Source organism: Podarcis tiliguerta, assembly GCF_965153285.1.
Source record: "Podarcis tiliguerta genome assembly, chromosome: 16".
Lineage (NCBI taxonomy): Eukaryota > Metazoa > Chordata > Lepidosauria > Squamata > Lacertidae > Podarcis > Podarcis tiliguerta.
Genome location: NC_139549.1, coordinates 26,831,754 through 26,854,410, shown reverse-complemented (window position 1 = coordinate 26,854,410; position 22,657 = coordinate 26,831,754). Strand labels below are relative to the sequence as shown.

At 46.1% G+C, this 22,657-nt stretch overlaps 1 protein-coding gene and 1 long non-coding RNA gene across 3 annotated transcripts; both read right to left on the bottom strand.

Moving 5' to 3' along the window:
• Window positions 1-3,402: 3,402 nt before the first annotated feature.
• Window positions 3,403-11,360, bottom strand: YWHAH (tyrosine 3-monooxygenase/tryptophan 5-monooxygenase activation protein eta). Its single transcript, XM_083417945.1, has 2 exons — window positions 10,848-11,360; window positions 3,403-4,783 (listed from the first exon to the last, which is right to left on the bottom strand). Exons 1-2 carry the CDS (start codon window positions 10,932-10,934, stop codon window positions 4,127-4,129), a joined length of 744 nt encoding a protein of 247 aa, XP_083274071.1. The 5' UTR covers window positions 10,935-11,360; the 3' UTR covers window positions 3,403-4,126.
• Window positions 11,361-14,108: 2,748 nt separating this feature from the next.
• LOC310666746 lies at window positions 14,109-19,991 on the bottom strand. Of its 2 annotated transcripts, XR_014506001.1 has the most exons (5): window positions 19,216-19,303; window positions 18,155-18,282; window positions 17,441-17,569; window positions 16,914-16,994; window positions 14,109-15,207 (listed from the first exon to the last, which is right to left on the bottom strand). It is a non-coding gene; the product is annotated as an uncharacterized lncRNA (long non-coding RNA). The 2 variants fall into 2 exon arrangements; XR_014506000.1 differs by lacking the exons at window positions 17,441-17,569; window positions 19,216-19,303 and adding an exon at window positions 19,936-19,991.
• Window positions 19,992-22,657: the final 2,666 nt, after the last annotated feature.

Sequence of the window (22,657 nt, the reverse complement as noted above, 5' to 3'; positions counted from 1 at the left end):
GAAACAGGGAAAGGGAGGATGAAGAAGAGCTAACAAACAAGGTTTGTAAGGCATCAAGAGGGAAGGATCGTCATGCATCTTTGCCAGGAGGAATTAACATATCCCTTGGCCCGGCTGAAGAATTAATCATTGTGCGGCCCTGTTTGGTTTTGAAACAAATGTCCTCTTCCTGCCCTCTGTAATTTCCATAATTGTTGTTGTTGTTCTCTAAGCAATTGTGTTTGGGAATACTTGCTCACTTGCAGCACACCCTGAAGGCTGGTTTTCTCTACAGCTGGTTCAGTAACATCCAGAAAAATATATTACATGCTTCACATACCAAACAAGTTTAATACATAAATTAATGGGCAAAACTTAAGGGATGAATTTTGATTAGCACCGGGAGGCAACTGGAAGCCTGTGGGAACCTGCTGAGCACATAAGCAAGAGCACTGTTAGAATTAGGTGTTTGGCTGCAGAGTCGAGAGGTTCTTTCTACTCCTCGCCCACCAGAACCTCCATAGTCCAGCAGGGTAGTTACTAGCCTGGCAGTATTTTTCGGTCACACCAACAAAACCACAGTCTATGTCAGATGCTCATGACTGGGGTCTATGAAAACTCTAGAATCTGTTGGTCTCTCCATACCTAGCCATCATGGTCTCCCCTGGCTCAACCCCAACCCTCTCAATTCCACTTTGCCTCTACTTCTAGGGGCCAGGAAGGATCTTCAGGACCAGTTGTTGAGAGATGATTGTGCTTCTCCTGCAGACAGTTGACCAGAACTCAGAAGACTGTGCATTAATGCCCAGAGGAATGGTGCGAACATAACCCCACCCATTCTGGGAAGGATTTTTATCTGCCTGCCTAGGGTGCTCATCAAACTAATGAAAAAAGTTATGGGCATTCATTCATTCTTATGTACCAGCAACATGACTCTCTGAACAGTTTCTTTGCCACTGAGTGGAATTCAGAAGCATTAAAATCAAGAACATGATTTGCCATGCAATGAACTCTCACCAAAAGCTGGGTATGTCCCCTGACTATCCATAGTACCATAAGTCCCAGACATTTCTCTCTTTAGACAACAATGAAAAACTTTCTGGTTGTGGCAAAGGGACCCCCCCCAAAAAAAATTATGTTACTACTTCAGATTTGTTTTAATAACCTCAAAATAGGGTGAGATAGCATTGACTTATTTTAGCTAACAAGCAGTTGTAAAAGATTTAACACCAATCAATAACCTCTGGTGAAGGTTTTGCTTTTCCTTCATTAAAGAGAGTGTTTTTCTCCTAGGAAATTAACATTCCACTCCTGATTCCTGCTCTACTCAGGCCAAAGAGATGGAAAATGAAAAGCAGGTTTCCTATTTATTGAGCAACAGCATAGACTTAGGAACACAGGAAGCTGCTTTATATTTGGTCAATTTACTTTGGTGTTGTCTACACTGACTGGCAGCAGATCACCCAAGTTTCAGATGGGTTCTCTCCCAGCCTTGTCTGCAGATTGGATGTGGGACCATGACAAACCTAGACAGCATCTTAAAAAGCAGATATCACCTTGCCAACAAAGGTCCGTATAGTTAAAGCTATGGTTTTCCCAGTAGTGATGTATGGAAGTGAGAGCTGTACCATAAAGAAGGCTGATTGCCGAAGAATTGATGCTTTTGAATTATGATGCTGGAGGAGACTCTTGAGAGTCCCATAGACTGCAGGATGATCAAACCTATCCATTCTTAATGAAATCAGCCCTGAGTGCTCACTGGAAGGACAGATCCTGAAGCTGAGGCACCAATACTTTGGCCACCTCATGAGAAGAGAAGACTCCCTGGAAAAGACCCTGATGTTGGGAAAGATGGAGGGCACAAGGAGAAGGGGACGACAGAGGACGAGATGGTTGGATAGTGTTCTCGAAGCTACTAGCATGAGTTTGACCAAACTGCGGGAGGCAGTGGAAGACAGGAGTGCCTGGCGTGCTCTGGTCCAGGGGGTCACGAAGAGTCGGACACGACTAAACGACTAAACAACAACAAACGTGCAGAGCAGGTGCTCCATGACAGAGTTACAGCCCTTTCCCCAAGTCAGCCCGAATGCAGTTCCCAGAGCTTCAGACTCAGACCTTTTATGGTAACTCAACATTTTGGGAAGCCTTCCTCAACTGGGTCCCCTCAATATGTTGTGGACTACAACTCCTGTCACAGCCAGGCTGCACTGGGCCCATTTTAAGCATGCAGTGGAATTGTTGCAACTCTAAACATATGGCCCCAAACCCCTTCATATCCACTTGTCAGAAATTAAGGACTGGGCTTCTGTATCCTATGCCCTTTTAAAATGTGTTGGGGGGATTGCCTTGTTGTTTTAACTTTTATTATGTTTTATTATTTTGTGGTTTTATATTCTGGTTTTATTCTGTGAACCGCCCTGAGGCCTGCGGGTATAGGGTGGTATATAAATTCAATAAATAATAATAAATAATAACAATTACTATGGCAGAATGGTTGTGTCTCATGTCTTAAAACACTTGAGCAGCATTCTAAAAAAAACAACCACCCCCAGTTCAAATCAAGAGTCCCCCCCCCCCCCCGCAAAAAAGTGCAAAGCACTGCTCCTTTCAGAGCACTGCAAAAGGCTCAATGACAAGCAACTAGTAGCCTCCTCATGATACTCCAATTACGTCAGGCCAGATCTCTCTGCAGCCTGGGAGAGTTCCACCTCTGAAGTGCACATGTGTGACATGTATGATAAGGAACTGGCTTTTATATTATTGTCTCTTGTTCCCAACAAAGGAATGTTCCAGGAATCTGCCCTTAACTTCCAGAATGTGATACTCCCATAGGTAACTAGGTCAAAAAGAAGAGTGAGATCTTATGCAATTGGTCATACTTTAAAGTGAAGCTGTGTAAGGTTGGCATACCAGCAGAGTTCTATGGCACCCATGGGACAGAATAAAACCTCATGCCTCATCCACAAGCAGTAAAATCAGTCAGGCATTCATTGCAACTGGGGCAAAATATTCACTCTGCATTTCCCTGTTACTGGAACCCAGCTAATCAGTGAGAAGGGGCTTGTAGGTTTAACGAGCTTATTTAACTCCTATAATTACACACCTTGGAAGCATTATTTTGTAAATATTTGAGAATTGAAGGCTTGTAAATTTATTTGCTCCATCTTGTATCTGCCAGCAGAAGCTGTGAGAAATCACTAAGAAGCCCATTTTTTGAGAGGCTAACATCCTTTTTGAGGTGATGGCGATTTCCTCTAAGACATGCTGTGGCCCAGAGATTCAGCAGCAGCAAAAGGAACATCTGAGGAATGCAGGTAAATCTGAATATACCTTTGCCCCTCTCTAGAAATTCCTATTTCATTGTACTTTGTAAGTCACCTTGGTTAGTGGGTGGGTTTAAATACTCTCAAACAAACACACAACTTCTTACAACTTATCTCCCCCAAGCAGCAGTTTATTTTCTTTAATTCCAAAACACTTAATTTAGAAGTCTGGCATCTCATCATCCATCTTAACATGGGCTAACATTGACACTGCGCTGTCAGAATACACAGGCAACTGAACAGCCAAAGAATTTACAAAAAATAAATCATGATTCTTCAAAACTGCAAAAAAAGCTTACAAGTATCAAAATCAAAAACTCAAGATGCATTGCCTGAAACCAAGTCTGTGCACATAAAGAGTGAAACACAGATTGTTATAGAACCTCACATTTTAAAATTGATGAACAGGACAAAATCAGTTCACATCTGCTTAGAGCCACTTCCATGTTTTGCATGTATAAGATGTACTGCTGAACTGACATAATCCACTCCAAGCAGAAAATTTAAAGATTCAATTTTCGATCAATTCTCCTAAATCATTTCCACTCTTTTATTAACCCATATAATATGAATCAAATGAAACTAAAATGCCTCATTTTAAGTTTCTTCCTGCACAATATGCCACTATGATAAACAGGGCTGATACACCATTTAGTCCAGCAATGCCCATGAAGCCCCATCTGAAGCAGCATCTGGCAGACCTCACAGCTGTGCCAACAATACATTTATGCTTAGCACTAAATACATAGTGTGATCGTGGCAAAGAAGTATTGGTGATGGTGATGAGGTGGTGGTTGATGGGAAGCCGTGATCTGGGGAGCTCTTCAATTGTTGCCTTCCCCTGCCTCCTCATCCTGCTGGTCACTTGTCCAGAGAGTGAGGTTGTCTCGAAGGAGCTGCATGATAAGCGTGGAGTCCTTGTAGGAATCCTCGTTGAGTGTGTCCAGCTCCGCAATGGCATCATCAAAGGCTTGTTTGGCTAGAAGGCAGGCCTGCTCAGGGGCATTCTGGATTTCATAGTAGAAGACGGAGAAGTTGAGTGCCAGCCCCAGCCTGATTGGGTGCGTGGGCTGCATGTGCTCTTTGCTGATTTCAAAGGCTTCTTTGTAGGCAGCCTCTGATGCTTCCACAACGCTGTTCTTCTTCTCACCTGCAGCGACTTCTGCCAAATAGCGGTAGTAATCACCTTTCATTTTCAGGTAGAAGACCTTGCTCTCATATTGAATGTCACTGCAGTTCTTGATCAAGAACTTGTCTAGCAGGGCCAAAACATCATTGCACACTGTCTCCAACTCCTTTTCAATCTTCTCCCTGTATGCTTTAACCTTTTCCAGCTTCTTCTCATTCCCATCAGCCATGGTTTTCTGCTCTATGCTGCTGATGACTCGCCAGGAAGATCGCCTGGCACCAACTACATTCTTGTATGCTACAGACAGCAGGTTCCTGTCTTCATTTGAGAGGGGCTCATTCAGCTCAGTCACCTGCAAATGCACATAGAGATATTAAGACAAGTTTTGGGGGCCAAATATACCATCCTCCAAACCATACCACATGTACAAGTTTCACCCACATCTATTACAAAAGCCAAAAGACTCTCTGGGCCCTTATGGTTGCAGAGAAACTAGTCTTTCAACATTGGAACTTCCATTCCATTAATCAATAGAAGGACAAAAGACCTCTCTATGCTCTCTGAACATGGAACACATGAACAACAGTTTTTCACCTCATCAGCCATTTGGAGGTTTAAAGTAACTCTGCCTTGCATTGATGAACATAGTAAGGACACCATAGGAAGCAGACAATGATTCAAGTGCATCTCCACCCTCAGGCAGAAGCGGAATGATTTTACATTATGTATTGAGAGGACAACATTCATATCGTAAGCGCAAAGCAACATCAATAATAATGACAGATTACAGGGCTGGAAAATTCTCTTGCACTTAAAATTAAGGTGTGGGTGAGTAAGAATTTATAATGTTTATTCCTACACAGATCTGGCACCTTCAATTTTTATGCCTTCAAAAGAGGCTAGAATAGCAGATGTGTTAGTTTGCTACGAAATAAATAAATAAATGCCGTTAAAGAACAGGACCTAAGGCCCATCAGATTTACTGAGACAGAGGATTTGTGGACTTGAAAGTCCATGAGCCCTTTTTCAGTGATTGCTCATAAAAGCATAATCCTAGCACCTTGGAACACATATTCAGCCCCAGTTGATTCATCTTTCACAGGCTGAGAAAAAGGATCCCTGCATTGCATAGAGTCACATCAGCTGAGAAAAAGAAATGCAGCTATAACTTCCCTGAGTCTGTGACTGCTTAGGGAAGGAATGATCTGGCTGCTAAGACTGTGGAAACTGCCCTGCTGAAAACTGGAGGCAGCATGCAGTAGGAAGCAGGAGTAGAGCAAAGAGAAATATCTTCTAGCTCCCCAGCATCCACTGTGGAAGTGTGGAAGGCAAATTAGCCCAAAGCCATCCTGTTGTGGGAAGAAGATATTGCAACTTCCATAAAGAAAAAAATTAGAAGGGTTGAGTGCTATAAGTGACCAACTAAGGGAGGTGCAAACCTTACTCAGTGTGAGACATAATTAATGCAACAATCAACCAGCTACAAATGTGCAAACCAAGAAGTAACATCACAGTTTTTCTACAACATTTAACTCAATTTGAGGAAGAAATATAAATGAGGAAATTTTGTATACAAAAATGCATGCGATTTTCCTAAAGCTTTCATAAGAAGAATTAAACACATCTGTATTATTAAAATTGATTTTCTTTCATTTCCGTCTCCTAAATTACAGCTAATGAAATTCCCTATATAAGGAATCTGGAAATGAACAGAGTCCTCATCTTGGAAATGTAGATATGAACCCATTGTCTACGTCACAAGTTACGTGGCATGTGGCAGTCCTGTCCACTAACAAATAATTCTACTTATGTCTCTAGTATAAATAGCTAGCCATATGTGTGTACGGGACCAATAGAACACCCTGTACTAAAATCTAGCTCAGGCCAAAAAAAAAAAAAGGAAAGCACTGCTCCTTTCAGAGCACTGCAAAAGGCTCAATGACAAGCAAATAGTAACCCCACTGGAGGAATAATGCACTTTTTACCAAATAAAATTCCTTTACTCCTATTCACATTTATAACTCATTCCACCTTTCATTCTAACAGAATACAGCTCCACAGCTCCTTTACCACAGGGGTAAGGGTGAGGATCTAGTTAGACAGGAGGGTCTCTTGATTAAGGAAATCCTGCCCCTACCTGTTACTGTCCATTTGTCTTCTGAAAGGATAGATACAGCTCCACTTTCACAGTATGGCTCACTTTTTGCCTACTAAATGTAGGCGATATGGATCACATTCAAGTAAATTGGGCAGCTCTCCACACAATGCTATGCATGCTTTCTTGAGACAAAAATCCTCACCATAAAGCAAAGATGTCTTAAGCTGAAAACCTTTGACTTAAGTTGGTACATGAGAACCAAGCCTCTGCAAACCTGCTTACCATGGCAAGTGTGGTGGTGTTCTCCGATAAGCATGACACACAGCCAGCAATGCAAGCTAAAAAGGTAAACCTCTGCCCCTTGCTGTCCTTTCTTGTTCTGGAGCAGGAAAGAAGGGTGGAGAAGACTGGACACAGCAGCCTGAAGCTATGCCAAACCACTCTCCTGATGGGCAACATTGCTTGGAGGTGCCACTACCTCTGACTAGTGTTGCCCAACCACCTATTCTCGTGCAGGTGCCCATTGGGCAACACTGCTCAAAAGCACTCAGAAATCCTCCAAACACCTTCACTCTGACCTAGCATGCTACCCCCCTCTCTACCCAGAGGTAGGGCAGGGGCTTGCATACAAGATGGGGCTGGCTTTTACACAACACTGGTAAGAATGAGCAAGTTCTCTATATTTCTCTTTGGAGTGGCAGCATGTTCTAATTTCACTGTTTATTAGGATCAGCATCTCAATTTCTCATGAAATAGGGAAGAATATGTAGCAGACAGCAATATAAGAGGCAATATAAATTCCCTTGTGAAACATCAACCAATATAATTTCAAATGGGGAAAATGTTCAAACCCCACCCCACCACCAGCAAGATGATCCTGTTTAGACATGCAGAAAGCATAAAGGTTACTAGCATGGTTAAATATGGCTGCACCTGAACTAGTAGCACTGATTTCAGCAAGACACAGTTCTAAATGGATGTCCTTACCCTAGAGTATCAAACCATGTTATACAATGTTGAATCTGTTCTAAAACCAATAATTAGTCTGCAGAATTGTGGTAAAGACTCCCATCACTTCTAGTCTCCAAAAAGATGAGGCCAGAGTAAGGCAGAATCAAATGAGCAGTTGAAAGGAATGATGTTATAACCATTTCACAGTCCTACAATAATAGTTTGAGCCCATCACATAAATGGAAAATTATGCCAACAACAAAGATGACATTGCCAGGTACTGTATTTTGTAGAGTGAGACAAGCCATCCCTTCTATTAACAAACATGCAAGCCCTGTCCCCATTTTATATACTTCTCTAATCACCTTGGCTCCAAAATCTAAATTTTGCCTGAAAATGTATTCCTCAGCAGAGGCTTAGACACCCAGGGCAAGAAAGGAGCAAGCATGTGCTGGCTGCCACCATTAACACAAACCACAGGGTGTTGACACTCTCTATGCAGCAGGCCAGAGACCTCTGGAGTATGTGCACACCCTGCTTCCTTGCAGTGCACCTAGTGATTCGCACTGCAGGCCCCTGGAGAGGGAAAGCAGGAAGCACTGGAGAATGATAGTGCAAATAACTAAGCCACACATTAAGATTAGGGACTTCCTCCCAAACCATGTATACAAGGGACCCCTCTTGCACACACCCCGACCTTTACATTCATCAAAGGTGCACTATCAATACCCTTTTCCTCCCTCGTATAATATAGCCTATAAGAGAAATCCCTAGCAGAGGTTCTTTCTTTTACAGATAGCCCTAACTCCCCCTCCCCCAATCCTTCTCTTTCCTCCTCCTCCATTTATTTTATTTTTGCACTTGGTTTTAAAAGGGTTCCAAAGGAACCTACAGCTTGCCAACATTTGTGTTCTTCCTTCACAGCCTTTACCTAGGAATGTTCTGTGTGGTGCCCCTTGTTATTAAGAGTCAGGGTGTCTAATCATTTTAGTATATGTAAAGAATAACTAATGCAAATCTAGTGCAATTGACAACCTCCAGATTTAAGGCAGATGCCTTTGAAAGAGTCATTTCCTATATCTTTTGCCTTGGAACAGGTATCCACACTGATCTCTTTCCCCTCCCCGTTTCCTTTCTTGCCTCTCTAACTCTTAAGTAAGTTACCCCACAATGCTTCAAGTGATATGGATTTTTTTACTACCCTTTTTGTAATAAACTGCATATTCAATTACTCTAAAACTGCACTGTTGTCTTGAAGATAATTCCCCTTCAGAAAACATGTTTGCTGTGATGCACTACAACCCTTGGGTAAAGATCCTAACACATGTCATCCAGGTATGCATGTGCACTACTATACATGTGTAGTCATTCTGGAATCATGAAATTGCTCTTTTTATGGTGGAAATTTCAAAGTAGGTCAGAAGCAGACAGGAATAAACAGCAATCCAACCCCACAAGATGCCCCAGAGCTGCACCATTTACATGTCAGACTATTGCTCAGACTGACAAATGGATCTTGAAGCAAAAGTATCCAAAAGTAGCTGTTTTAAAGACTGAATCCCCACTGCTACTGAAGCCTGCCTCAGAGCAGTAGGGTGTGCTTGTGCTACAGTAGCTCAGGCTCAGAGTCAGCATGCGGCAAGACAGATGGGCAGAAACATAATCATCCAGCACTGCGACTATCTCCAAGGTTGTGCAGAGGAAAGAATCTGAGGTAGAATCAAGAGTGTTAACAGACAGGAAGCAGGGAGGAGGGGGTGAGTGTGCAAAATCCCCCTGCAAGCAAAAATGGGGAAACTGGGTAGTCATAAATACTATTCAGTCAGCATACTTTCATGGAAAACTCGTAATGCCAACGTATGAGGGGAAACCCTCCAAAGAACTCTGTCAGTTGATTTTGGTCCCTTGGATTTGATACTCACTAGAGCAAGATAGCAGAGCGAGGATGAATGCTGACCACCTGGATCACACAGAAGAAAACTGACATGCCCTGCATTTACATGCAATCTGGTATTTTTTTTGGTGGGCCAAATAAAAAGAAGCCTGTCCAGTGGCAATAAGAAAAACAGACTTGTATTAGAATCATGTTATGTTATAGAATACTATCAAAACTTAATTAGATTTTAATCCTTTTTATGCTGCTGAATATTGAAATGACAACAACAAAAGGCAAAAATAAAATTCTGAACCAGTTATTTGGAAGGTTATTGAGGCAAGTACTATATAAATGCAAAAGGGGGCTGCTGGAAATAAGGGAGATGGATAGCAGTATGGCCAAAAGGCCCTTTTTCAAAGTGGTTCAAGATGTTTTAGAAGCAGAGCCTCATTAGCATGAGGGGCAAACTGTTAGGAAGCTCTCCAACAAAAGCCACATGAAATAGAACCCTTTGACAAACCTTGCAGAGAAGAGCTTCCCAGCCAGATCTGCCCCATGGCTCAAATCAGTCTCCATCCCACTCGAACAGTGCCCACATCCCCATTGCTCCACCTTGCCGCATGGCTCAGGGCTTGTCCTCAGCTTCTGGCACACACAGACACGCCAAGCTGTTAAAGGGCACTCCCTTAGTGCACTACATACACCCACTCCATCGTTGACAATGCCCATGTCAGCTGATAAGCAGACAGGGAGGGAAATGATAAAATAATCTGACTAACCCCACCTCAAGAAAGCCACACACACTCCTGTCCTGCCTAGTCACAACATACCTGTGTGGTGTGGTGAGAAGACTAAAAGGGGCTAAAAGACCCTTCCCCTTTCCCAGCTCATTCCCAGAGGATGAAGACTAACAGGCAGCATGCCTTAGAAGGGAGGCTGAGAGGAGAGATCTGTTCACTGGCTAGAACCAGTTCATTCTTTTACAGAGGATCCACACCCCAACTTCTACTTTCAGAGGGAGGGCTGAGAGAGGGTGGGGGACACCTAGACCAGGCCTGAGAGAAAGGGGCCACAGCAGCTGATTCAATGGATAGCACCCACCCCCTCTGAGCCCCCCCTCCCAGCATCTTCCCAGCTCCAACTACAGAAAAGAAGAAGAAACCCTCCTCCCCCAGAAAGGCTTCCACAATACCCTATTAAGATCACTTAATAGAAATAAAGGGGGGGGGCAGCCTCAGAATAACAAGAACCTAAAAGAGACAGGTATTGCAAGGCATCCGCCTTAAGGGTTAGGGGGACTGAGGAGAAGGGAGGTGAGAAAGAGGGGGGGACACATTTGGAGCGAGAAGTCTTGGTCACCATCGCCGACCCCCTTTCCTCCTCCTGGGGGGCGGCCGCCATCCTCATCCTCCCCGTGGGTGGGTCTGGCGGTGGGTCAGCAGCAGCAGCCCCTTCTTCTTCTTCTTGGCTCCCCTCGCTCGGTCCACTCACCGCTTTCATGGCCGAAGCCATGTCGTCGTATCGCTCCGCCTGCTCGGCCAGGCGGGCTCGCTGCAGCAGCTGCTCGCGGTCGCTCATCGTTGCCCGGGGGCTGAGGCGGAGGCTCGAGGTGGCGGTGGGGTCGCTGGGCTGGGGGCTGTGCGCGCCCTTCCGAGGCGAAGCTCCTTTCAGGGCCGGCCAAAGACAGAGCGAGACCGAGGCGGCGGCAGCGGCGGCGTCGCCTCAGAAGCAGCAGCAGCAGTAGCAGCAACGGCTCTCCCTCCTTCGCCTCTTTTTTACCTCAGGCGAGAGAGCGCGCGCACTCTGTGACTGACTGGACCGACTGGCTGCTTCGCGCACGCGCAGCTTCAAACGTCTACTCCCTCGCTCTCGCGCGTGCGCGCTCCACACACCGGCCAGCGCCCGACAGAGACTCACCCACCTACATACAGTACATACACACGCTCACTGCATGACACTGTGCGCATGCGCCAGAGAGTAAAGCCCCGTCGCTAAAGGGAAAGGAGGGCAAGTTGGATTCCTCGCTGCGATATTATATATTAAAAAAAAAAAAAGGGTGCGCATGCGCACGCTTGACGAGGCATTCCCCTTATAGTAAAAAAGCGGGCAAAGTGGGCGGAGCCAAGAAGACCGCAAGGGAAGGGAGGGGTTGCGGAGGGCGCGTGCCCGTGCGTCAGCCCATCAGTCACGCGCCTGAGCCGCGGCTGGCCCCGGCGTTCTATTTCTAGCTGACGTCATCGGCTATAAATAGCTCCGCGGCGCTGGACGCGGGAGTGCGCGGGGCGGGGAGAGGGAGGCCGGAGCATGCGCGGTAGCCGTGCTGCATTGCAAAAGGGGTGGGCGGGCATTGCGGAGGGAGGCAGGGCGGAGGAGGAGGGAGGCGTCCCACGAGGAGGGTTGGTAGATCTGGAGACTGACCTCCCTAACACCTACCTCCAAAAAAATCTCTCCCTCGGCCGTGATGCTCAGTGGTCTCAGCCTGACCTACCTCGCAGGGTTGTTGTTGCGAGTGTGAAATTGGGGCGGGAAGAGCTCGCTGAAAGAAGCGTAGGATTTGAAATGTTCTCTTCTAAGTTTGCTGGGAGGTGGGCTTTTTCGGGAGTGCCTTTCACAGGACATTGTCTGTTCTCTTCTGCAGAGAGAAGCCCTTCCTTGCAAAGGTGGCAAGAGCCTTTCAGAGGGTAAACAAGCTTTAAAGGTAAAGGGACCCCTGACCATTAGGTCCAGTCGTGGCCAACTCTGGGGTTGCAGCGCTCATCTCGCTTTATTGGCCGAGGGAGCAGGCGTACAGCTTCCGGGTCATGTAGCCAGCATGACTAAGCCGCTTCTGGCGAACCAGAGCAGCGCACGGAAATGCCATTTACCTTCCCGCCGGAGTGGTACCTATTTATCTACTTGCACTTTGATGTGCTTTCAAACTGCTAGGTTGGCGGGAGCAGGGACCGAGCAATGGGAGCTCACCCCATCGCGGGGATTCGAACCGCCGACCTTCTGATCGGCAAGTCCTAGGCTCTGTGGTTTAACCCACAGCGCCACAGGCTTTGCCTTTCAGTTATTTTGAACTAGGACTCCCACCTGCCCAGCCTGATGGGGCCTAGAGTCCAAAACGTCTTGAGGACATGAGGAAAGGTGAAAGGGTGTTTGTGACATTTAAGGGCAGCAGGTTGGGAGGCAGATATTGGCCCTGGGCTCAATGTTCCCCCATGATCCTGAGTGAAGTGAGTTCCGAGCCTCCAACTCGCCTCCGCCTGGCTTGCACACTTGATTTTTTTCTCCTTTCATTTGCCGGGAAAGCATGACTTATTAATGCACAGCTTGTCTCTAAGTGCCCATTCCTCCTTCTCCCTGGCACTCAGACGTCGGGGCTGCAGCCTGAGCCAGGAGAAGAGTCACCCCCATCTGTTGCCATGGTTCAGGAGGAAGGGAGAAAAGATGGATATATTTGTCTCCGGTTGCTAAAGGCAAAGGAGGCAGACCAGCCTATCCGCAGAGCAGGAGCAGGACTATGTGTGCAACACCAGCTCTCTGGTGGGACTAAGTCTGCACGTTCTTATATATCGTCATTGTAGGGGTTGTCTCTGGGAAGGGCTGTTCTCCGCCCCCAGTTCTTTTTTTGCTAGAAGATGATGGTTTAAGGAGGAAGGAGAGGAATCAGCCCCTTTTGGGGGTTTTTTCCCCCCGTTTCCCATTTTCCCAACCCTCTACATCAGTTTACAATTTTTGTTCAAATCCTCAAATTCACAATTTCCACTAAAACAATTCATATACAGTGGTACCTCGGGTTAAGTACTTGATTCGTTCCGGAGGTCCGTTCTTAATCTGAAACTGTTCTTAACCTGAAGCACCACTTTAGCTAATGGGGCCTCCTGCTGCCGCTGCGCCCCCGGAGCACTATTTCTGTTCTTATCCTGAAGCAAAGTTCTTAACCTGAAGCACTATTTCTGGGTTAGCGTCTGTAACCTGAAGCATCTGTAACCTGAAGCATCTGTAACCTGAAGCATCTGTAACCCAAGGTACCACTGTATTAGGGGAATCACATACAGGCATGCATTGTTGCCTGTATGCATACAGTGTACACATTGCAGTGTATTTTGGATAAATACACTGCAAAATAGTTTGCAATTACCATTTTCAAGTCCTCACAAAAATTTGTCAGCATTTCAGGGGGCATGTTGCCTAATACTGTATACTTTTTTGTTCTTGCAAATAATCTGCTGTAATAAAATGCGTTTTTTGTATGTCATTTCCTCTAACATATAACTTTTATACACACTGTTGTTGGAGACCTAAATCCAGAGTACAAATTTCAAAGGACCTCCGTTTTGGGGAAATGAGAATTAGGTTTCCATTAAAATGGCACCCCCTAAAAAAAATTTTAAGCAGGTTGAATACTGTTCCATTCATGTACATATGTCCTTAAGACAATTTGCATGAAGTCTCTCTGTGTCTCCAATTATAGGTTTGAAAGGAGGGCAATTTTAAAAAATCACCTTCACATTAAAATTTGCATGGACTAATTTCTATGTGTAGGCATCTCTGGGCAAATTAAGGTGTGTGTGTGTGTGTGTGTGTGTGTGTGTGTGTGTCATCAGCAATATATTTTGCAAGGCATCCAAGCCTAGTCCTAGCAAAGTTTTAAAAAATTAAGGGAAGGGAAAGGGCAAAAACACCCAGCGCTTGGTGCAAAAGACACCCAGGCTCAGATCCCAACCAACAGCAGCAACCACGATACCACCCATGCAAAGAGAGGCAGCCATTTTCAAATAAATTTTATTCGTAATTATTCCTATATAACAGAAGGTCCACGCAGGAGGCAAATATCCCATTGAGAAACATTTAAGATGGTGAAAATTACCGGAGTGACCACAGAAAGACGAGGAAGGAAGTCAAGTCTTGAAACATTTAAATTACTAAAACTATTGAAATGTATATAACTGAAAATTACAATATATATATATATATATATTAAAAGAGAAAGTTAAGTTGAAACTGCTGGCCCTCCAGATGTTGGTGTCCCACCAGCCCAAAGCAGCAAGGCCAGCGATCCAGGATGATCGGAGATGTAGCCCAGAACATCTGGAGGGCCTCACATTTGAGTTAAGCAAATAAAACCCTCAATGGACTCATGATCTGGAATCCTACTTAAAAAGTAAACAATTTGATAAAATGACTTCGAAGGCCATATAACAATCTTACATTTCTATGGTCTCTGGCATGTGGCAAATGCCCCTCCCTTTCTCTTGCCTCCAAAGAGACACCATTTCCATTATTTCAGCTCACAGCAGAAGTTCCAAAACAGGAAAGAGAGCAGAGTGACTTGGGGCATGCTAACTGCTGGGCACACCATACACTGAAATCGCATCATTTCCCCCAGGGAATCCTGGGAACTGTAGTTTACCCACACAGCTACAATAGGGAACCTACAGTTCCCAAGATTCTTTAAGGAAAGCAATGTATGTCGGTCTTGTTCTCCTGAGAGGCTTGGAATACACCTCTGTCCAGGTGGAACCTCTGAAGGCAGCTGAGCAGATGCCCATCAATGAGAGCTGAAACTTGACAGCTTATCAAACGGCCGAAGCCTTCCTCTGCAAACAAGCTCTGCAAAATAGTTACAAGAAATCTTGGAGTCCTTAGCAGACCCCAATGTCGAAAGTGGTTCTGTTTAGACTATGAACCACCTGAAAAGAGTTCCCTGGCACTGTTTTCCACAGATGCAACGGATGGAGAATGTGGGTCTTCGCAACTGCAGTACGTTTTTGGATCCAGCACAAGGGGAGGCACGAAAGGATCAGTGGAAGGCCTATTAAAAAGGAATATCTCCCCTCCATCGCCACCCTTTTCTTTTCACTTCCTAGGAAAAACAGATGAGAAAATGGGGAAGGTAAGTATGCAAGCATGTTCAAAGGACCAAATTCCAGAGTTTAAACGACACCCTGCGTGATGAAATCTGCTCCCCCTTTTCTTATATCCTATGCTATCTTACGGGCACCCCTTCCACAGATAACTCGTCCCCAAGAGCTTGTACAGCGGGCCTGTAGCTTAGCACTCACAACAGCCTCAAGCTTTGTTCTTTTAAAACTTGAGAAATGCCGCCCCTCGTTGCTTGACTTACGGGCCACTTTGCAAGATGGCAACCGCCTTGTGAAGTTGGTGGGCTCTGAACCCCTGGAGGGGCTGGATCTGTGTGATCCACCAGATTCACCTGGGCTGCGTGCCATGTGGGTGCTGCTGTTACCCCAAGGAAACGTGGCACTGACGGCGGGCTCCCTTGCCACCTCCCTCCCTCCCTGTTCTTCGTGATCCAGACATAGGGTTGCCCTTCCTGCAAGCCCCCAGCGTGGGAGGCAACTGCCCTAAGCTACCCAGCGCAGCCAACTTTCCTCGTTTTCCACCAGCCAACGTGGCAAAAAGATGCCAGAGCTACACTAAAGCAGCAGCCCAGAGTGCACAGAGGTAGCACATTCATTATTGATGTCCTTAAAAGCATTCCTGCTCTGCTAATGGCCGCTGAGAGGGCCACATTCCAAGACGAAGAAGAAGAGTGCCGTCAGGTAGAACATAGAGAGCCCTTTCGAGAAGGAGCAGCACCCCCACCATCTGGCTGAGTGGCGCAAGCCTCCTTCCTCCCACCCAACACACTGCAGAAAATGAGTTGCACCAGTCCAGCAGGGTGGGGCAGGATTCAGGCTTGTTGGATCAACTTTGGGGTGTTGGTTTTTTTTGCTAGGACCCCACAAACTGCCAACCAGACCCAGCTGCAAGATCCCAAGTCCAACCCCAGCCTTGCTTCACCCCCTTGAGTGCTTTTGCCTGGCTGGGAGGTGACCGTGGACTCTCATGTGCCTGGATTTTATTTTTATTTTTTATTACATTTTGCACAGCACTCTTCATCTGCAGATCTGGGGATCCAACGCTGGAGAAAGGTGTGGGTGTGTCTGTGTCTAAACTAGTAGAAAAGTAATGTTGGCATTCTTTCCTCCCCCTACATTTGGCCTCCGGTAAGTTACCCTAACACGGGACACGGGTGGCGCTGTGGGTTAAAGCCTCAGCTTTAGGGCTTGCCAATCGAAAGTTCGGTGGTTCGAATCCCCGCGGCGGGGTGCGCTCCCATTGTTCGGTCCCAGCGCCTGCCAACCTAGCAGTTCGAAAGCACCCCCGGGGGCAAGTAGATAAATAGGGACCGCTTACTAGCGGGAAGGTAAACGGCGTTTCCGTGCGCGGCTCTGGCTCGCCAGAGCAGCGATGTCACACTGGCCACATGACCCGGAAGTGTCTTCGGACAGCGCTGGCCCTTGGCCTCTTTGAGTGAGATGGGCGCACAACCCTAGAGTCTGTCAAGACTGGCCCGTAGTTACCCTAAGAGGAATGTGGCTCTTGGGCTGAAAAGCCTCCCCTCCACCCCCGGCTACAGCCATTCTATAAGCTAGAACACCTACCATATCATGGGGCCAGTCAATGCCTCTCTTAGCCTAACCTACCTTGTTGTGGGGATAAAATGGGAAAACAATGTACATCACCTTATGCTTCTTATGCAAATAAGAAGAAACTAGTCCTCACCTGCTGTTGTGCCAAGGCAGGGCTATTCTCTGAGCAGGACAGGGGCAGCATTGAGGTTGGCCAAGCACAGTGATAGAAGAGCTGAGGAGGGGAGGGAGAAATATTAGCTGTGGTTCATTGTAAGGGGTTGGACTAAAGGATCTTTGGGCGTCCCTTCCAACTCTATAATTCTGTGATTGGGTGACTAGTCAACAGGCTTTTTTAACTGTTTGGATTTTCCCTGGAAAGGGTAAATCTGGGTTATTATTTTGGGGGGAGGGTGTAATACGAGTTGGCTTTTTTGTTGCTTACGTCATGTGAAAAATGTGCGTGTGAGAGGAACACCCACCCATAATAAGCATCTGTTTGGAAGCCCCCTCCGTTTCCTGGTACTCAAGCCCAATCAGCATGGCGTCAGGTGGTGCCACTGCCTCAATGGTGCAGGGGGAGACCTGACGCAGTTGCTCCTCTTGAGGCTACAGGTTCATGGATCTGCATCTGCTCCATGAGGAATCCCACATTCTTCCACCAGACTCCTTTCTCCTTACCTGCTGCAGGGCAGGCGAGTTGACCAGGACCACCATCACTCCTTGTATCTAAGCACCAGGCCATCTTTCTCCAAGTCCTGCTCACTGACTGTCTCTGACCTGGCGCACCTGGAGGCATCCTGGCACAACCTGCATTGAAGCAACCCCCCCCCCCCATGGTTATCTGGTTGCCTGAATACTTATAAGCCACACTTCCATATAAAATATCTGTAAGGTGGTATATGAACCAAAAAAACACAGTACTGTTTACAAAGATACCTCAACAGCACATCTTTTGAATGTTGCTTTTAAAGAGTTGCTTTTACTGATAATTTTTGTGTCTTATTCTCTTTGTAAACCAGTTTGTAAGATTTATATACCACTTAATGGTTTTTTTAAAAAGTAAAAAAATAAAACAAAACAAAACATTCTCAGAAGCTTAGGAGTGCATACCCTCTTTGGCCTAGGCTAGGCAAATTCCAGTTCCCCAGCTGTATTCTCTGCAAAAAAAAAAAAAGTTCAGTCATATTCCTGCCTCCAGAAGTTGGCACGATAATAATAAATAATAATAATAATAATAATATTTTATTTACACCCCGCCCATCTGGCTGGGTTTCCCCAGCCACTATGGGCGGCTTCCAACAGAACACTAAAATACAATAACCTATTAAATATTAAAAGCTGATTCTCGCAAGGATGTAGATGCTGTGAGGAGGGACCCCCTCCCCCAAGTACCTGCCAGTCTTGCCAGGCCCCAAGGGGATTGCTGGAGAGCTTGAAAAGCTTTCCTGCTTCATGGCTCTGGGTTCCTCTTCAGCAGGGCTGTGAACCACTTCACCTTTTTGGTCCACGTGTGGCCTCTTCTGTGGGAACAAGGAACCATTAATCTCTGCAACAACCCTGTGAGGTAGGTACGTCAGGCTGAGAATGACTGCCCCAAGGTTAACCAGTGAGTTTCATGGCAGAGTGGGGATTTGAACCCGTGTCTCCCAGGTCCTAGTGCCATAACAGGTTCTCGTTCTCTCTCTTTCTCTGGGTGTGTGTGCAAAAGAGAGTAAGATAAGAGAGATGATTCTAAGTTCTTGCACTGTGAGAAAAGGTAGAAAAGCTTATTTCTATTTGCTTTCTTCACACCATGCTTGAACTCCTAGTTTTTTTTAAACCATTTTAACTAAAATGGACTATCTAGTAAATTAGACTGTGGCTCCGAAGACGGAAATTGCCAACAGAATTATCTGAACGAAGCATGGCCCTTGAAACCACTGTTTTTTAAATGTGGTTTGTTTGGGTCCCTTTTTATTTTATATCAATACTAGGAAGGGCAGACAGGAACAAAAGCACAGGCACCAGCGTGTAATAGAATTCTGGGTTTGGGTTCAAATCTCAGCTGCTGACAAATTATTTGGTAGGAAGGAAAAGCATCCAAGGTGGTTTGTTTTATACTAGCACAATCAGGAAATTAGGGAGCGGAGAGACAAAACTTTCTCAGGTGTGAGAAATTAGACAACTCCCTGGAGGAAAAGTTACTGACCATTACCGTGGCTAAAAGGATTTTCTAGAGTCTGGGGTCTCCAGCCAGCTCCTCTCTGCAAATTGCAGGCTCCAAATTGGGGGGAAAATGAGGTTTTCATTTAAAATCACACCTCAATCATGACCTCTCAGACAGTTTACTCTTGTGGTGATAATGAACCGAGGACTGAGAGACTCAGGTGTGCCATTCTGGGCCCCTTGGAGGGAAAAGGTGGGATATAAATTCAGTAAACACAAATAAGTCGACCCGTTCCTGGGCAACTCACCAGCGTCACCCGTTTCTCTTATTAGTAGCAGCCTCCCGCCCCCCTCCCAACAGGAAGGCGCCCTGGGGCGCGCCGGCCTCACTCCCCCGCACACGCCGAGAAAGATGCAGGATCAGCCCCGCCCCAAGGCAGGACCCGAGCACGTGGGTGGGATCGCTCAGCCCGTTTGCAATTGCAAAGGTGGGGGGGGGGGGTCGGAGTGCACGTGGCAAGGCCAGGGGCGGGGGCTTTGAGGTGGTGGTGGGGGGGTTCTCCTAGGGGTACAGCTTAGGGGGCAGCAGAAGGTCTTAAAGGTGCTGATTTGTTCCCAGTTCTTTATTACAAAGGTCTCAGCTCCAAAAATTTGTGCCGATTGCTTTTTTCCGTTTCTGTAATATCTTTTAAAAATATCTCTAAGCGGTGTACAAAAAATAATAATGAAGCGACAACAGACGGCTTAAAGAAAAACATTGCAAAAATACAGTTACATGCAGTGCAAATTCAGGTAGGTAGCCGTTTTGGTCTGACGCAGTCGGAATAAATACATTAGAAAATTATCCAGTAGCACCTTAGAGACCAACTAAGTTTGTTCTGGGTATAAGCTTTCGTGTGCATGCACACTTCTTCAGACGCAGTACAAAGTTACTAATGCATATAAGACAATATCCATTTTCCTTCTGATAACACCCACCCACCCAGCCTCTGGGATCTCACACAAGGTCCAGAAAACTCCCAACTCACCTACAGAAGCTCCACAAGAGTTGCTGTGCCTGGAAAAAGCCAACATCTAGCGACTCTCATGCAAGACTCGCCATTTTATAGGTAGCCCCCGCCCCCGCCCAGGTGGATGATATTTTCTCAGGTGGCCCACACCTGTGTCCCATTCAGTTGCACCCAGTTTGTGGAGTTTCCCAGGTGTTTCAAAGGGTTGGGAAAATGGCCTTCTCCACTCACAGCTGTTATTCATGCTCTTTCCTTTCCTCCTACTGCAGCTGCTTATATACTCCTTAAGCCCCAAAATGAATGGGGATTCCCAATACTGTGTATCCCCGTGATCAGTGGACTGCCCCACTTAAGCCACAACAATGAAGTTATTTATCTGACTTCCCCCACCCCACAAAATGCTTATAAATGCATGAGAGCAATATATAATAATATATATAATAAGTGAGTGGGGGGGGGGCATTGCCAGCACATCCCATGCAGCCCAGTGTTTCTTGTGTATGCATGGTACCACTTTGTGGTTTTCTGCAGTCTAACAGTATATAAAGCAGATGTCAACAGACAGAGCTAGTTGGTGAACTGGGAGACAAGGATTCGAATCCCCACTCAGCCGTGTAGCTCAGTGTTTGATCTTGGGCCAGACACTCACTCTTAGCCTAGCTTACCTCCCAGGGTTGTTGTGTGAGGATAAAATGGGAAGTTGGAGAACCATGTCTACCACCCTAAGCTGCTTGGAGGAATAGGTGAGCTATAAATGTAATCATCAACTGGAGAGCAAACCACATCTCTCTGAGTAGCCCGGTAGTACAGTGGTACCTCAGGTTACATACGCTTCAGATTACATATGCTTCAGGTTACACACTCTGCTAACCCAGAAATAGTGCTTCAGGTTAAGAACAGAAATAGGGCTCCGGCAGTGCAGCAGCAGCAGGAGGCCCCATTAGCTAAAGTGGTGCTTCAGGTTAAGAACAGTTTCAGGTTAAGAACGGACCTCCGGAATGAATTAAGTACTTAACCCGAGGTACCACTGTATTTTGAAAGCTACATGGGGGCTGGAGCACTTTTTGTAGTTTTGAAGCAGCTTTGTCTGTGGAGAGGGAACCTGCAGAAAGGCTCTAAACCCTCTAAACCTTCAACCTCATTAGAACGTGAACCGACTCCCCACCCGGCAAAAGGGATTTATTAAAAGCAATAAATAAGAGAGAGAAATTCAGTCTCTCTGCACACACCTTTCCGAGCAGAAGCTTCTTGGAAGCCAGCCACACAGCCCAGCATGGCAACCACCCACTTTGAAGGAAAGCGCTGAGTAACACAAGTCAGGCAAGGATTGAGCTCGGTGATGTGAGAATGCAGCTCCATTATCACTCATGCATAATTGCTGACAGTCCCAGGTAGTTTTGGGAATGTGAGGAAATGGATCTACTCAATTTTTGGACATGCACTGATGCAGAAAGATGAGATGCGCTCTCTCTCCTCCAGTTTTGCTTATCTAGCTTCATGGAATCATGTTGGAAAGGTCCCCAATCCATTTTTTTGCTCAGTTCAGGGTCTTATAATACAGGATCCAACCACAGCAACAATGACAAATGGCCAACCAGCCTCTACTTAAATGCCTCCACCAGCTAAGGAATAACCCATCCATCACCTTCTGAGACAGGCTTCTCCATTGTCAAATAGCTCTTATCCTTAGATATTTTCTATTACAGTGGTACCTTGGGTTACATACGCTTCAGGTTACATACGCTTCAGGTTACAGACTCTGCTAACCCAGAAATAGTGCTTCAGGTTAAGAACTTTGCTTCAAGATGAGAACAGAAATTGTGCTCCAGCGGCACGGCAGCAGCAGGAGGCCCCATTAGCTAAAGTGGTGCTTCAGGTTAAGAACAGTTTCAGGTTAAGAACAGACCTCCAGAACGAATTAAGTACTTAACCCGAGGTACCACTGTATTGTAAGGGACGCGGGTGGCGCTGTGGGTTAAACCAGAGAGCCTAGGACTTGCCGATCAGAAGGCCGGCGGTTCAAATCCCTGTGACGGGGTGAGCTCCCGTTGCTCGGTCCCTGCTCCTGCCAACCTAGCAGTTCAAAAGCACGTCAAAGTGCAAGTAGATAAATAGGTACCGCTCTGGCGGGAAGGTAAACGGTGTTTCCGTGCACTGCTCTGGTTCGCCAGAAGCAGCTTAGTCATGCTGGCCACATGACCCGGAAGCTGTATGCCGGCTCCCTCAGCCAGTAAAGCGAGATGAGTGCTGCAACCCCAGAGTCGGTCACGACTGGACCTAATGGTCAGGGGTCCCTTTACCTTTACCACTGTATTGTTTTTAGCCCAGGCCCAATGCTTTGATTTCTCTCCACTGGTCCTCGCCTCCCCTCTGGAATGGGGTTGGCCAGCCCTCATTTTTAATAAAGAAAAGAGTCTCTAGCTCTACTAGATAAACAGTTATGAAGCAAAAAGTGTAGGTAATCATCTAAGCAATTTCTGTGAAATGAACAAACCTGGCTGCTCCTGAGTCAGTTTTTAGCCAATGAATGACGTCAGATAGATAAGTGAGGAGTTTGCACGCCAGGCAACAGTAAAACCCAGGTTCCTAAAGAGGTGCTATTTCCACTCCCCTTTAATGTGCTTTTCCTGCTTCTACTGTATCATCTAGTCACTGGATCCAACCATCTGCAGCTCTGTTTTGCTGCCTGCCAGCAGCCACATGCAAGCAGCAAAAGCCAATGAATACACCACTCCGACAA

Coding starts and splice junctions, on each gene's coding strand:
- YWHAH (XM_083417945.1), bottom strand. CDS start 10,934: ATGAGCGACCGCGAGCAGCTGCTGCAGCGAGCCCGCCTGGCCGAGCAG. Junction 4,784..10,847: donor TGGCTTCGGCCATGAAAGCG/GTGAGTGGACCG, acceptor GTGCATTTGCAG/GTGACTGAGCTGAATGAGCC.